The sequence below is a fragment of the Halichoerus grypus genome, chromosome 2 (assembly GCF_964656455.1).
Source record: "Halichoerus grypus chromosome 2, mHalGry1.hap1.1, whole genome shotgun sequence".
Lineage (NCBI taxonomy): Eukaryota > Metazoa > Chordata > Mammalia > Carnivora > Phocidae > Halichoerus > Halichoerus grypus.
Window position 1 is genome coordinate 29,168,130 of NC_135713.1, and position 15,202 is coordinate 29,183,331.

The 15,202-nt window shown below is 37.2% G+C and overlaps 1 protein-coding gene across 2 annotated transcripts in view; it reads left to right on the forward strand.

Moving 5' to 3' along the window:
* The window catches only part of WDR70 (WD repeat domain 70), a 305,434-nt gene that overhangs the window by 79,349 nt on the left and 210,883 nt on the right, over positions 1-15,202 (forward strand). For both annotated transcript variants that reach the window (XM_078066655.1, XM_078066656.1), the window contains one exon: positions 6,625-6,778. In XM_078066655.1, coding sequence (XP_077922781.1) covers positions 6,625-6,778 — 154 coding nt within the window. The remainder of the gene's footprint in view (positions 1-6,624; positions 6,779-15,202) is intronic.

Below are 15,202 nucleotides of genomic sequence, written 5' to 3' on the forward strand. Positions count from 1 at the left end.
CCAATGCAGGGCTCGATCCCAGGACCTTGGGATCATGACCTGAGCTGAAGGCAGCGGCTTAACCGACTGAGCCACCCAGGCACCCTCATAAGTACTAGATCTTTTATGGTTAGTGAAGAAAATCGACTTCTGCAAAATGAGAGTTCTCTTAACAAAAATATACCCTGTGAACTACTTTGCTTTAGCAGTCTGAACTATCTAATTATAAAAAATCTGATCTGCTTGTTTATATATATATACATATATATATAAATTTGTTTGTCTATATGTGTGTATATATATCTATATATCTATATATACATTTGCGTGTGCATGTGTATATAAACAAATTGGATTAAACTGCCAATACTTTTCTCAGTTTCTAATTAATCACTTGAAATTTAGTATATCAAGCAGGGTCTAATAAGTAGAGAGCAAGCACACAGCAATTTGAAAAGGGGGAAGTTTATTATAAAGAGTTACTAACAGGATTGGAGAAATGAGGTATTGGCTAATAAAAAGTAAAGAGTACTCTGAAGAATACAGGAATAGCAGATAAAAGGAGTATCTATTACCCCTAGGGTGGAGATAAAGCATTCAAGTATAGAGGCCCCCCGGGACTGAGATCCAGACATTTTAGAGGACAAAGCTTTGGCTCATTGAATGATAAAGAGTTTGTTGTGCTCTGACAGCAGAACTTTCCAGAAACCTGTCTCACCAGAGTCCCTGGTATAGCACTGCCAGAGGAAGGTGCTGGGGGAAGCTGCTGGATGTTGCTGACCACCAGGTACTTGAGCAACCTGGCGTAGAGATGCTGTACAGGCTGTGGGAGCCAGACACTAAAGAAGCCATGTGGGCTGCTGGAGCCCACCAGGAGGAGCACACTGGACCCTGCAGTGTCTCTCTAGCACCCTCTAGCTGCAAAACTTCATGCCCCAGGGCAAAGGAAGATTATTTAAAGGGCCCAAATTCATTTTTGCAGAGCAGGCAGTGAAGGGTGAATTTGGAGCTGTGAGGCAATAAATGGACAACTGGCAGATCTGGTGAAACATATAATTTTATAGCTTATTATGGGGGCCTCCTTCTTGATTTAACATTTAAATTTGGGACCCTGGTCAGAATTTTGCTAAGGACCTCATTCCTTCCCAGCATTTTAGCATTTAGTATAAGGCCAGAGAGGCTTTTCTTTTTAGGAAGGAAGGGCCTGGCAGTAGCCCCACATTTGCTTTTCTAGGTTTCTTTCTCATGAGCATCTGGTTTGGGAGCTTCAATTTCTCATCTACCTTGACCCTTTGATCTGGGGCATTGTGGTGAAATTCCTCACACTGTCACACATTCTAGCCTCAGAGCCCACTCAGACCTTTGTTTGAATTATCTTTGCATTGGAATTAGTACTTTGAATCAGTGCATTAAGAATGGTTTTTTGAAGAATAATATTTAAAAAACTATCAGCTAGAATTTCAGCATTTTAGGAGAAATGGTCAGTTTAAATTTTGAGCACTAGTTTCTAGTTAGCAGTAGCTGTGAAAAAAAGCAGTTTCATTGGTAAATATCTAATTTGGATTTGGCCACCAGCCAGGAAGAATAATTCTTTTGTTGCTTAGCCAGATACACTTAAATTTTGATTTTTTGTATATATTCTGTTTCTAGGAGACAAAATTATCATGATTAATAGTTTTTTCTGCTAAAATATCCATTTATTTCTCAGCCTTGAAATTATAGACTTAGAAAGTAAATCTAAATAAGACTAAATAGCCTAAAATTTTGTTAAAATTGTCTTAATCATTGAAATTTATTTTCAGATTGACCTTTTAGGATAAATCAAAGAATTTGACTGTTTTTTTGTCTTTTTTTTTTTTTTTTTTTTTTGCCAACAGAGTTACATTCATAAAGGAAGTTATGAGGACAGTTTAAAAAGACAGATTTTGAATTTTGCTTTTTGATAGAGAAATTTTATATTTGGGACTTTAAGTTAGTTCTCCCGCAGAATTCTTTATGGGTTTGTGTATTATTATCTGTTTAAGGTGTTTAATTGTTTGCTTTCCATATGTATTTATTTGGTGATTTCTTTTTTGAGAGAATGGCACCTGAGATAGCATATACTTTAAGATTGCTTTGATGTGTGTTACTTTACCATGCCGTCTCTGAAGAATGTTACAGACTGTGTTTTAGCATGGTGAATAAGAAATTTTTACATGGAGAGTTTACTTCAATATTCATTTCTAAATTTGTAACTGGAAATCACATTTAGGGACTGTACAACTGACTTTTTTAGTACTGGTACTATTATCATCCAAATAGACTTTAATAGATTTCATTAGGTTTTCTTTTGTTTCTAAAGAACATTTTGTCAGTATTTCATTTTTCATCTGTTTTATGAGCCAATAAGAATCTTCTGTTGTTCCAAAGTTGAGACTGTTTTATATTTATTTCATATTGTTAACAGCTGCACTTGCTCAGTGCACGAGCCACTAGCCATATGTAGCTATTTAAATTTAAATTAAATAAAATTAAAAATTAAGTTCCTTAGTTGCACTAGCCATATTTCTAGTGCTTGATAGAAACATGTGGCCAGTGGCTAGTGGTTACCATACTGGACAACACAGAGGTAGAGTGTTTCCACCGTCACAGAAAGTTCTGTTGGTCAGCGCTGGTCCTATAATATGTAGAATATATTGCAGTTGTTGACGTGACAGCTTTCTTTGTCTCAGAAGGTAGATTTTTTTCATTTCATAGTCCCAATAATATACTTTGTATTGTTAGCCTTTTATATTTCAGTCATTTGGTGAGTAGACAGTGGTATCTCATTGTACTTTTACTTTTGAATTTTCCTGATGAAACCATGTTTGAAAAAAAATGTTTTTAAGGTTTTACTTTTGTCTTTGGCTTTCAGCAGTTTTACTGTGATGTGCCTGGGTGTGGTTTTTCTACCTTTTTGGGGTTTACAGTACTTATTGAATCTCTGGGTTAGTATCTTTTACCATTTTTCCAAAATTTTGACAGACCTCTTTACAGACTGCTTCTCTCTTTTTCCATTCTGCAATTCTAATATGAGACTTTTTCACCATATGTCATATGTACCTTAAACTTTTTCTGCATTTTCCATTTTTTGTCACCACGCTTAAGTCTAAAAATGATCTTTTAACCATTAATTCTCTGCTGTTAAACCCATCCATTAGTTCTAAATCTCAGTGATTGTAGTTTTCATTCTAAAATTTCTGCATATTTCTTTTTTTAATTTTCAGTTTTATGTATGTATTATATACCTTGTCATTTAATTTCTTAATTACAGTTATTTTGTTTTTTTAGATTTTATTTTTTTACTTGGCAGAGAGAGAGAGACAGCAAGAGAGGGAACACAAGCAGGGGGAATGGGAGAGGGAGAAGCAGGCCTCCCGCTGAGCAGGGAGCCCCAAGCGGCGCTCAATCCCAGGACCCTGGAATCATGACCCGAGCCGAAGGCAGATGCTTAATGACTAGCCACCCAGGCGCCCCTAATTACAGTTATTTTATTTTTTAAAAAAATTTTTAAAAGATTTTATTTATTTATTTGACACAGAGAGTTAGCGAGAAAGGGAACACACGCAGGGGGAGTGTGAGAGGGAGAAGCAGGCTCCCTGCCGAACAGGGAGCCCAATGCGGGACTCGATCCCAGGACCCTGAGACCATGACCTGAGCTGAAGGCAGACGCTTAACGACTGAGCCACACAGGTGCCCCTAATTACAGTTATTTTTTAAATTCTACAACTCATAAGTTCAATATTTGGTACTCCCAATTTCTGTGAACTTGGATAAAAAATGATTTCTTTTCACTAATCTCTAAATGATGTTTAGCCATTTCCTTTAATTATGAAAGTAGGCAACAAAGTCACAGGTGTACCTGCAAAGTTCAGATGCTTTCATATTATATTATTATTATTATAATAGTCATATTGAAATACACATTGTTTATGCTCATCACTCCTTTGAAATTGCAGTAGTTATTAGACCTGCCTCTATGCATAGTTACTTGATACATTAGTACAGAAACTCACATATGTCACAAATTCAAAAAAATATTTTTTAGTTATTTATGTGATAAATAATGGTTTCCAGTATATGTCTAATGTAGTTTTTTAATATGTTTAAAAAACATACTAAGAGGGAATCCACAGACTTCAGAGTGCAGAATGGTCCAGGCACAAAAAAATGGTTCTGTAGAGTGTAGGTCAGATTGTGTCGTTGCTCAGCTCAAAGCACTCCGATGGGTTTCGTGTAATTTCTCCCTGAGAGAACAAAAGCCAAGGTCCTTTCAGTGGCTTACGTGGCCCTCCTTGATCTGCATCTCCCCACTTGCTGCTTTCTGACCTCTCCAACTCCTGTTTGCTTTGCTCACTCTGCTACGGTTACACTGGGGAAATGCCAGACACACTTTTGCTGCAGGTCCTTTCTAGTAGCTGTTGCTGCTTCTTGGTCCTTTCTAGTAGCTGTTGTTTCCCTTGGAAAGGGAGAGCAGATATCAAAATATCTTCATAGCCTACTCCTTCACTTCATAGCCTACTTAGTCACTTACTTCCTGACCACTTTACTTAAAACATATATCCCTGTCCCCTTGGTTCACATTCTGCCCTCCCCACTCAGTTTTGTCCCATATACTTATTACAGTTTTTCATATTATGTATTTTACTTACTCATTAGATTAGTATTGATTTTGGGAGTGGGGCTTATCATAGGCTTCTGTTACTGGCAGGTTGGACCTTTGGCAATAATAGGTCAATTTTGCGGAGTTGCTATTGGTCCCATGCGTAATTTCCATCCCTTTTTGCACTATTTCACTTATAAGATTATTGCATTAACAGTGGTGTGGATGATGACAAAAGCTAGCTAATGTCAACTGGCCAAGTCACTTTGTCTTTGTGGTTTATTGCCTCTTTCAAAGTTGGTGTTGTCTGGATTAACATGGGATACAAAGAGCTTCGTATTTGGTGTCCACTTTTCCTATGTCTGTCTACATGCATCTTCCCTACATATCCTTGTCTCAATCTCTTGATCTTTTCTAGGGTATATCTCACATCTTCTGGAGAGCATGTTTCTCACCAATGTACTTGATTTTTTGCTCACCCGATTCAATTAGCATAATGTCATCTAGATCACAAACCAGCATGAATTTCTTCAGATTGTCCAGATGGTACAGGTCCCTTTGGACTATGTTAAGACAAAGGGCCAGAAAATTAATGTAGCCCTGGCTCAAGCATGCATATGTATGCTGCTGTTGGTCACCTGTGAATGTGAACTGTTTTTGGTCTTGCTTCCTAATAGAGGTGGAAAAAGATGCTTTACCAGATCGGTCACCGCATACCACTTACCTGACAAGGACAATAACCCTGTCTTTGTAGGCTGCCAAAGAGGCTTTTTGGCTTTTTTCACACTGTAGTTTTTAATTGGTGATAGTCATCCTCAGCCTTTCATTGTCTTCATTCATTGCATTGACTACACCCAGTAATAGCTATCCAGTTCTAGAGTTGTTTCAGTTCTTAGGTTTCCTGTACCTCTCAAATGCCTGGAATACTACACCAGCCAGTACCTTTCCTTTCACGATGAGCTTTTAGCAGTTGCAGCTGCACTGCTGTAGCATGTCGGGAACTATGTACTCCCTGTGATGGGGTCCTCGTTACTATCCAACTGGTGATCTCATCTTGGAATTGACTTCATAGGACCACTTTTGATACCAACTCTCTCAGGTCAGGTTCACCAAAACCATTCTTTGAAATTCCAGGATTTGCATGCAGAAGGTTGGTTGAAGAGTGCTTTTGGGATTAGCCCCTGAGAGAGAAGGTGCAGGGGAAACACCCTTAGGAAGGCGCAGAAATTGCATTGTCATGTGGTTGCAGAAGCAGCCTCAGCTGGTCCCACAGGGAAATCTGAAGCTGGTTTAATTTTTCCCATGGATCCCAGACTGAAGCAGGGGGCTGGACCGTTTTACTGCACACTGGCCAGGCTGAATGTGGGCTGCTTTGGAATGGTAACATAATCTTGTATGAGGGAGTTTAAGTGTTAGCCACCAGCAGACCAAATCCTGGAAGCTGGGGGAATGAGTGGAGTGGTGAGCGTGCAAAGGATACTGTAGTACTGGAGACATGGAGGAGATGAAAACTTGTTCACACACTTGGCTGTGAAAGGGAGGAGAGAGGATAATCAGAAGAAGTTCCTGAGGAGACTGGAAAGGATGAGATCCAGAATATAGGTATTAGATTTGCCTTGGGCAGGAAGAGGTTTCCATCCACCATTGTAATCAAAGAGGAGGAGGAAGAGAGGTGTTCAGATGCAGATGAGTTTATGACATTAGTGGGAGGAAGTTGAGGCAGTTGTTGTTTGTTGCTTTTGGGAAAGAGCCAGACAAATCAACAGCTGAAAGAAGGGCAGTTGGTTGGGTTGAAGATACCTACGGTGAGTAGATATTTTAATAGATGCTGTGGTGAGTGGGAGGAGAGTGCTAACAGGATAGCCACTAGTGTTGAGGGCCCATTTGAGGTTGATGATCCTGATTTTGAAGAATTATCAATTTGTGCAGTTGTGTGACTTTTTTCTGGCAGTGCTTAATGTAGTGAAAGTGCAAACATTATGCCCAGTGTCTTACAACACTATTTTCTTTTTTCTTTTACATAGCCATCAGATCAAGTCACTACAGTATAGTAACACAGGAGACATGATTCTTGTTGTATCTGGAAGCTCTCAGGCCAAAGTGATTGACAGAGATGGTTTTGAAGTAATGGAATGTATAAAGGGAGACCAGTATATTGTGGACATGGCAAACACCAAGGTAAGCATTAAACAAAATATTTATTGAATTTAATTAATTCAGCACACATTTATTAACAATTTGATTGAGTTGCTGTAATTCACCCAAAAAATTAGTGTCTTGTTTTAAACAGCATATTATTATTTCTTACAATTCTGTGGATTGACCAGGAAGTTCTTCTGCTTCATACAGTGTCAGCTGGGGCACTAGGATGGTTTTAATGTTCAAAATGCCTCACTCAGATGATTTATAGTTGGTGCTCTACCCCATGGTATCTATCCTGTTTCCAGCCCTGCCTCTTACCCACAATGTGCATGTGCATATGTGCGTGCGTGCTCACTCTCTCTTTCCACGTGTCTAGTTTAGGCTTTGTAACAGTGTGGTGGACTTAGTGGGGTTTGACTCCTTGCTTGATGACTGGGTTCCATGAAGGATGAACATGGAAACTTCAGATTTTATAAGGTCTGGTTTCAAGTCTTATATAGCATTGTAGGGCCAACTCAAATTTGAGGAGAGGAGAGACAGACTCCACCGTTTGGTCTGTGAATGACAAGATCACATTGTAAAAGATATGGGATGGGAGACATAGATGCAGCCGTCTTTAGAAACAACATACCACGAACCTACTCTGTACTAGGCTTTAGAACAAGAACGAAAGAGGGTTTCATCAACCTTTTATATAAAGATTTTTTAGTGAGATAATAATATTTTGAAATTATATTAAGTATCATTTAACTATAGCTGCATAAATGCTATCAAACTTAATGGATTATTTATAATTACTAACATATCTGTGGGATGTCTGAGTGTAGCTCTAAGCTACAGTTAATGTCTGGGTCTGTTCCATGTGTCCCTGTTCCTCCTTGCACTAGTGAACTGCCTGAGGGCATGTTTTTCACATGGTGATGGCAGAAACACAAGAAGGAAACCTCAACTCTGGAAGCACATTTCAGGCCTTTGCTCATATGTCCATGGACATTCCATTGGCTAGAGCAAATCACATGACCACAGGTATTGGTGGAGAAATTTGCCCAGGTCTTTAGGGAGAGTAACCGCAGTATCACGTGCCAAAGGTTGAGGATACAGGAGAGGTGATGGATTGGGAACAGTAATGCAACCTACCACAGATCTATTACAGTGTCAGTGGATATGGTTGGTGTGGAATTTTGAGCCTCAATTTTACTTCTGACTTTTACTTCTCTTTCCCTGTCCTAGTACATTCTTCTAAAACACTTAATACTCAAGGTTTGTAACTACATCAAAATCTAATAGATTTGATTGCCTAAGAAAATGCAGTGGATCCTCATTATTTGTGGTTTCTGTATTTGCTGAAATGTTTTTGTAACCCCCAAATCCATACACAGTGCTTTTGTGGTCATTTGCAGACATGTACTTGCACAGAGCAGCAAAAAAGAATGTGAAAAAGCTGATGCTCTTTCTTCTTGTTTCAGCTCTCACATTGTAATCAAGTGTCCTTTTTGTGATCTATGTAGTGCTGCATTTTTATTACTTGGGGGCCTTTTGTTGGTGATTTTGCTCTTTAAAATGGCCCCCAAGTATAGTGCTGAAGTGCTGGAGCACTGTCTGGTGTTCCTAAGTGTGAAAAGTCCATGATGTGCCTTGCAGAGAAATACATATGTTAGATAAGCTTCATTCAGTCATGACTATGAGTTCAATGTTAATGAATCAGGTATATATGTTAAATAATGTTTCTTTAAACAAAAACATAAAGTTATATATTGATTAGTTGATGAAGATATGACTGGCTTGTATGAACCCAACCCTGTATTGGATAATTCAGTATTTACAGAACTTTATAGATCATAATTACTGCAAATAATGAGAATTGGCTATAATCTACATGCTCTAGTTGAACTTTTGGAATAAATTAATATACTATGTTTCAAACTGCCCTCTGTTGAAACCCAGTGAAGTTCCTCTCAACCCTAAAGAGGATCACGGTCTCATTCATTTTTTTGTGTGACTAATTGTTTATTAAGTGCCCAGTGTTAGATGATTCAAATAGAATTCATATATAGTTTAAGCATACGATTATATTCAGTGGTGGCTTCAGTAGTTTCTTTTTTTCATGTATTTTATTAGAATTTCTCATTCCCTTCTCCTTAAAATCATTGCCCCTAGGATTCCACCAAAGATGATGTTGTGAGAGTGATGATGGTAAGGAAAGAAAGCAGATAGGTCTCTAGGTCATTCTCCCTGTCTTAAACTTAGTTCTGCTTTTATCTGCTTTATTTGAAGCTTTTGGGAATCCAGAATTATTTAAGCAACTGGTCTATGGAAATGAAACCTTTAATAGCTTGTATTTAATTTATTCTCTTTTTAGTTTGTGCTTACCATCGACAGCTGAGCAGGGTCGGGCCTGGTTAGTACTCGGATGGGAGACAGTATTTCTTAAAAAGTATGAGGAAGAGAAGTTTTTGCCAGTCTCTAAGCTCTTCTTAATTATTTCAGCCATTCAGGGCTCCTTACATTATAGAAACACTAAGACTTTGTGGATTTAAGTTTTAGCTAATAAAATTTCAGGAAGAAAGGAATCCGTTTAGTTTTGTTTCTGGCTATTTCTGCAATTTCAGACTTATAGTACATATAGTACATATAATAAGATGATTAGGAAAGTAGGACAAGGATGGATAAGCAAGTCTGTGAGGAAACACAGGAAATTAACATTAGCATATTAAGTTACCAGAGTTATTTTTTACCTCCTTGGTTAAATATATTCCTAATTATTTAGTTGTTTTTGATGTTATTGTAAATGGGATCATTTTCTTTCTTTCTTTTTCAGAAAATTCATTGTTAGTGTGTGAAAACCTATTGATTTTTTTTAATGTTAATTTTGTGTTCTGCAGCTTTACTGAATTTGTTGATTAGATCTAAGAGTTTTTTTGATGAGTCTTTAGGATTTTCTGTATTTAGAATCATATCATCTGAAATAGAATTTTACCTCTTTCTTTTATTTCTTTTCTTGCCTGATTGCTCTAGTTATGACTTCCAGTACAGTCTTGAATAGGAGTAATGAGAGTGGGCACCCTTGTCTTGTTCCTGATCTTAGAGGAAAAGCGTTCAGCCTTTCACCACTGAGTATGATGTTGGCTGTGGGCTTGTCATATATGGCCTTTATTATGTTGAGATATGTTCATTCTATGCCTAATTGCAAATCATATATCTGATAAGGGGTTAAAATCCAAAAATATGTAAAGAACTCCAACAGCTCAATAGCAAAACAAAACAAACCCAATTAAAAAATGGGCAAAAGGACCTGAATAGACATTTTCCAAGGAAGATGTACTAAAGGCCAACAGGTACATGAAAAGATGCTCAACACCACTAGTCATTAGGGAAATGCAAATGAAAACCACAGTGAAATATCACCTCAGCCTATTAGAATGGTCATTATAAAAAAGACAAGAGATAACAAATGCTGGTGTGGTTGTGGAGAAAAGGGAAACCTTGTGCACTGTTGGTGGGATTGTAAATTGGTGCAGCCACTGTGGAAAACAATATGGAGGATCCTCAAAAAATTACAAATAGAGCTACCATATGATTCAGCAATTCCCCTTCTGAGAATATATCCAAAGGAAATGAAAACCCACGACCTTGAAAAGATATCTGCACCTCCGTGTTCATAGCAACATCATTTGCAATTACTAATACATGGAAACAGCCGAACAACCTAAGTCCATTGATGGATAAGTGGATAAAGAAGTTGTGATATATGTATATATATAAAATTCAGCCATAAAAGTGAGGAAATCCTACCATTTGCAACAACTTGAATGGACCTTGAAGGCATTATACTAAATGAAATAAGTCAGACAGAGAAAGACAAAATACTGTATGATTTATTTATATGTGGAATCTAAAACAGAAAAAAACCCAAACAACCTCCCCTCCCCGTCCCCCGCAACAAACCACAGAGTCACAGAAAAGATGAGACATGTGGTTACCAGAGGCAGAAGATGGGGAATGAGGGAATTGGAAGAGAGTAGTCAAAAGGTACAAATTTCTAGTTATAAGATAAATAAGTACTAAGGGTATAATTAGGGGTATAGTGTACAACATTATGACTATAGTTAACACTGTATGATATCCAGGAACGTTGTTAAGGAGAGTGAATCCTAAGAGGTATCATTACAAGGAAAACTTTTTTTTTACTTTTTTTCTTTTCTTTATATTTTATCTGTATGAGATGAGGGATGTTAGCTGAACCTATTGCGATAATCATTTCACAATATATGTAAATCATATTATCATGCTGTATGCCTTAAATTTATACAGTGATGTATGTTAATTATTTCTTAATAAATCAGGAAAAAAATTTAGTTACCATTATGTAGAAAACTACTATATATTGTAACTACTGTAACTTCCCCCACTTGCCTAATATCTCCATTTTGATTTCAAAATCATGGTTAATATTTACTTTCTTCATTTCCCAGAAGCAGATGTAATTAATTGACTATTTACTTGTCTAGGAAATGTTACTGATATCTTAACTGCAGTCTTTGGCTTGAGTAATAGGTTTTGGAAATGTAAGAATTATTATTTGAAAGTAGTAGATTTCATGGGACAGTTTTTTTCCTTAACTTTTTAACCTCTTTTCTGAATTGCAATAAATAGGACATTAAAGGAAACAATTAAATATATCTGATCTATTGTGATTAAAATATTATGTCCTTCAAATATAAACAGGACTCTCTGTTAAATTGTTATATTGTTAAATTTATATCTCTAATCTTTACATCATTGTGTGTGTATGTGTGTATTTTTAAATGTACTTGTAGTGGTACAGAAATGCTTTTTTCTGTCATATACTACAACGCAGTTCACTATAGGGAGAGTGATTGTACTTATACCTTAAAAAAATAAAGTTAATTGGGTTTCTAACAGTAATTCCTGTCAACTCTAAAAAATTTGGAAAAAAATTACTCATAATTCTACTACCCAAATATAATCACTAATAACATTTGTTTCTGTATGCCTATATTTTCCTTATGCATCTGAAAAGATGTTTTTCTGATCAAACCAGGACATTTACATTAGTTTATTACTTGGAACTATGTTTTGTATGTTCTACAGTCTTGGGATTTTGTGCAGATGCTCCAGGGGCTGCAGTAAGGTGAAAGGAGAGGCGTCAGGATAGGAGTGAGGAGCAGGGGGCCTTCCACTTCAGTCAGAGGAGTTCTGGTTTTGTCTGTTTTATGTGTTGGAGTTTTTCATAAGATAACCTTTGAAAATTAGGTTGGGCTGCTTTTTTAAAATATGAGGATCCCTGGGCTGGAGTTCATGGGATTATTGGTTATTTTATCTGGGGAAAATAAGACCTTACTTCTCTAGGTTTAGACGAGTAATACTAAATCCAACAAAAATCCAACTGAGTAAATTTGAAGATCTAATTATCTTTATTCAATGATTTATGAATTGGGCAGCATCTAATCTAGCAAATAGAGGTTATGAGGAGCTGTACAAAATGGAACTTTTTAAAGGCAGAGAGAGGGTGGGACAAGGAACTTACAAATAGAAAAAAATGGATTATTCCAGCAGGATTATACCTTCTTTTGGGGGAACAAAGGGGTCTGTTGGTTGGATTACCTCACTGGTGCTGATCAGGAAATTCCAGACTGACTAGTTAAGATTACATTCCTGGGGGGTTTGAAACTGTACTTAGGTTAGGTACTAAGTTTCTTTTTGGTGCTGTGGGCTTAGCATAAGTGACTCCATTTTGGGCCTGTTGTCTCTCTCTCTCTCTCTTTTTTTAACATTAGGGAAGTAGGACAAGGATAAGCAGGAATCAACCTTTAAGCTATTCAAAAGCATACTTTAAAATCTGTAGTTATATTGTCATCTAAAACTCATTTATTTTAAACCAGAATATTGGTACATTACTTCCAATCAGAGAGTGTTTTCCTTTCTTACTTTGAAGTCTTACACACTTTGCCTGAGATTCAGATTGGGGCTCTTTGGCCTAGAGCCCACAAATGTGTGACTATTAAATTTTGATTCTTCACTGAGAAGTATTCGTATACATCAAAACTCCATAACAAATCAGTATTAAGTTAAATTAAAAAGTGTTTTCATAGATTATTAATAAGTGAATGCCCATGATTATGATCTTATAATTTCATTTATTAAACTTCCTTTTATCAATTCATCTCGGGTTGATATTGTTAAGTGAATTTCCTTTGGATTGTCTTCAACCCTTTTCTTTTCAACATCAAAACAATTCTGTTACATTTCTTTCTTAACTACATGATGAAATTGGGAAAGGACGGGCTCAGGGGACCCTAGAATCCTTGGACCTTTAACTGGACAATTTCTCCACGAATGTACTGTAATTATGGAAATTAGAAGCTTTATAAATAATTACAGGAAAAACATGTTTTCAAATAACTATGTGAACTATTCAAATATAAATAAAGCTATTCTGATATCCAGCCACTCCAAAAATTTGCTATTGCAAATTTGGAGATGAACATATTAGTCATATCCTTTTAATGGTAAATCCTGTTTCCTAAGAAGTAAAACATTTTAAACTGTGAATTCTAGGTATAGTTTTGTTTCTGAAAGCAGTTTTAACTGATGGTTTTAACCACAAATATAAACTCTAAAAAGTACGGTGATTGGAAGTACATTGTGTTTCTTTCCAATTTCTGAATATTTTCAGAGCTTTTTATCTAATAGAAACTCCCTAACACTGGTTTCTGTCCTTTTGACATATCCCCAACACTTTGGGGATGATTTCTTACATTCTGGTACAACAAAATGTTCTTGGCTCATCTTGTACTTTTCCTGCTCTGATGTTACCCATTTCTCCATTGATCCATGGCTCCTTTTAATAGAGAATTCTGTTTACAAATCTGGATCTGGGCCCTGGGTATGTTCACTGATGCTGGGGTGTCATTGCTTCTAGACTGTTTCAGGAGAGCGAGCTGGAATGGGAGATCAACCAACTATGTGTGTGTGTGTGTGTGTGTGTGTGTGTGTAAAATCATGAGTTCACACTGATACATCCAGTAATCCTAATCTAACTTCCTAGCCTTTCTCCATTCCATATTTGTATTTCACTTCTTCAACAGTGAGAAGTTTGGTCTTCAGCATCATCACTACTTTCATTCATTTGTTCATTGCTACCATTCATAGAAAGTAGTTTCAGAATTGCTACACTCCTAGTCCTGGTTGTAGGCAGAATTCTAAGAGGGCACCCAAGATTCTCTGCTCCTCCCCTTGAGTGTGGATGTGAACTATGAGCAGGATGCAGTACTCCTATGATTAGGTTATATTGTATGGAATAGTTAAGAAAGGAAGATTATCTTCAGTGGTTTGAGCTAATCAGGTGGGCCCTTAGAGGGATTGAGCCTTTCCTGGCAAAAGAGATGTGAAGTGTGGGAGGGATTTGACTTGAGGGGAGAGTCTCTGTTTCTGGCTTTGAAGTTGTAAGCAGAACTTACTTGATGAAATTGGGTATGTAGCTAAGGCAATTTCTGAACAAAGTGTTGAGGGTACTGCCTGATTTCTTCTTGCTGCTTATAGGAAAATATGAGAGAATAAAGTTAAATTGAAAGACGTTTTATTAAAAGGGAACCAGGACTAGATGATTTAGTTAATTTTGAGCCTATCTTAGATGGCAAATAATGTTAAAATGAAGAAATTGCTTCCAAAAATGTGGTTCAGAGAAGAAACCAAGAGCGTACATACAACCTTTTGCTACAACCTCAGAAAGATCATAAGGTCAGATTATTCAGTTACACTGAAGGCTTTTTCAAGAAATTAATGTGTGCTTCATAGATTTTCTCAACCAAGCCAGGTGACCTCTAGGAAGCTTAAGGATATTACTCCTTAGCCATTTCAACAGGAGTTACAGATAAAGGGGATTATTTTGCAAAGATTTGCAGGCATAGCTTTTGTCTAATTTAGATTAAACATGAGAAAGCTTCTCATTTGTTGGCTTTGAAGATGGAGGAATCCGTGTGGTAAGGAAGGCACACAGCTTCTAATCACTGAGAGCAGCCTCCAGCTGACAGCAAGGAAATGGGCATCTCAGTCCTACAACTACAAGGAACTTGGATTCTGCCAGTGACCTCAGTGAACTTGGAAGCAGATTCCTACCCCGAACCTTGAGAGAGGAACGCAGCCCTACCATGATCCTGATTTCAGTCTATGAGACCCTAAGCAAAGAAACCAGTTACTTTGTGATGGACTTCTGACCTCCAAAACTGTTAGTGTCTTAGGCCACCTCCAATTTATTAGTTAAGTTTGTGGTGATTTGTTACACAGCATGGATAACTAATATAGTTCTGCAAAAACCACACATACTAAGTAATAATGCAAGTCCATGAGGAGGTTGTAGTGATTGTGATCACACAGAAGAGCAAGAGTTGGCTTCCAGTGGGAGGACGGAATATATTTACACTGGGAATGGAGGGATTG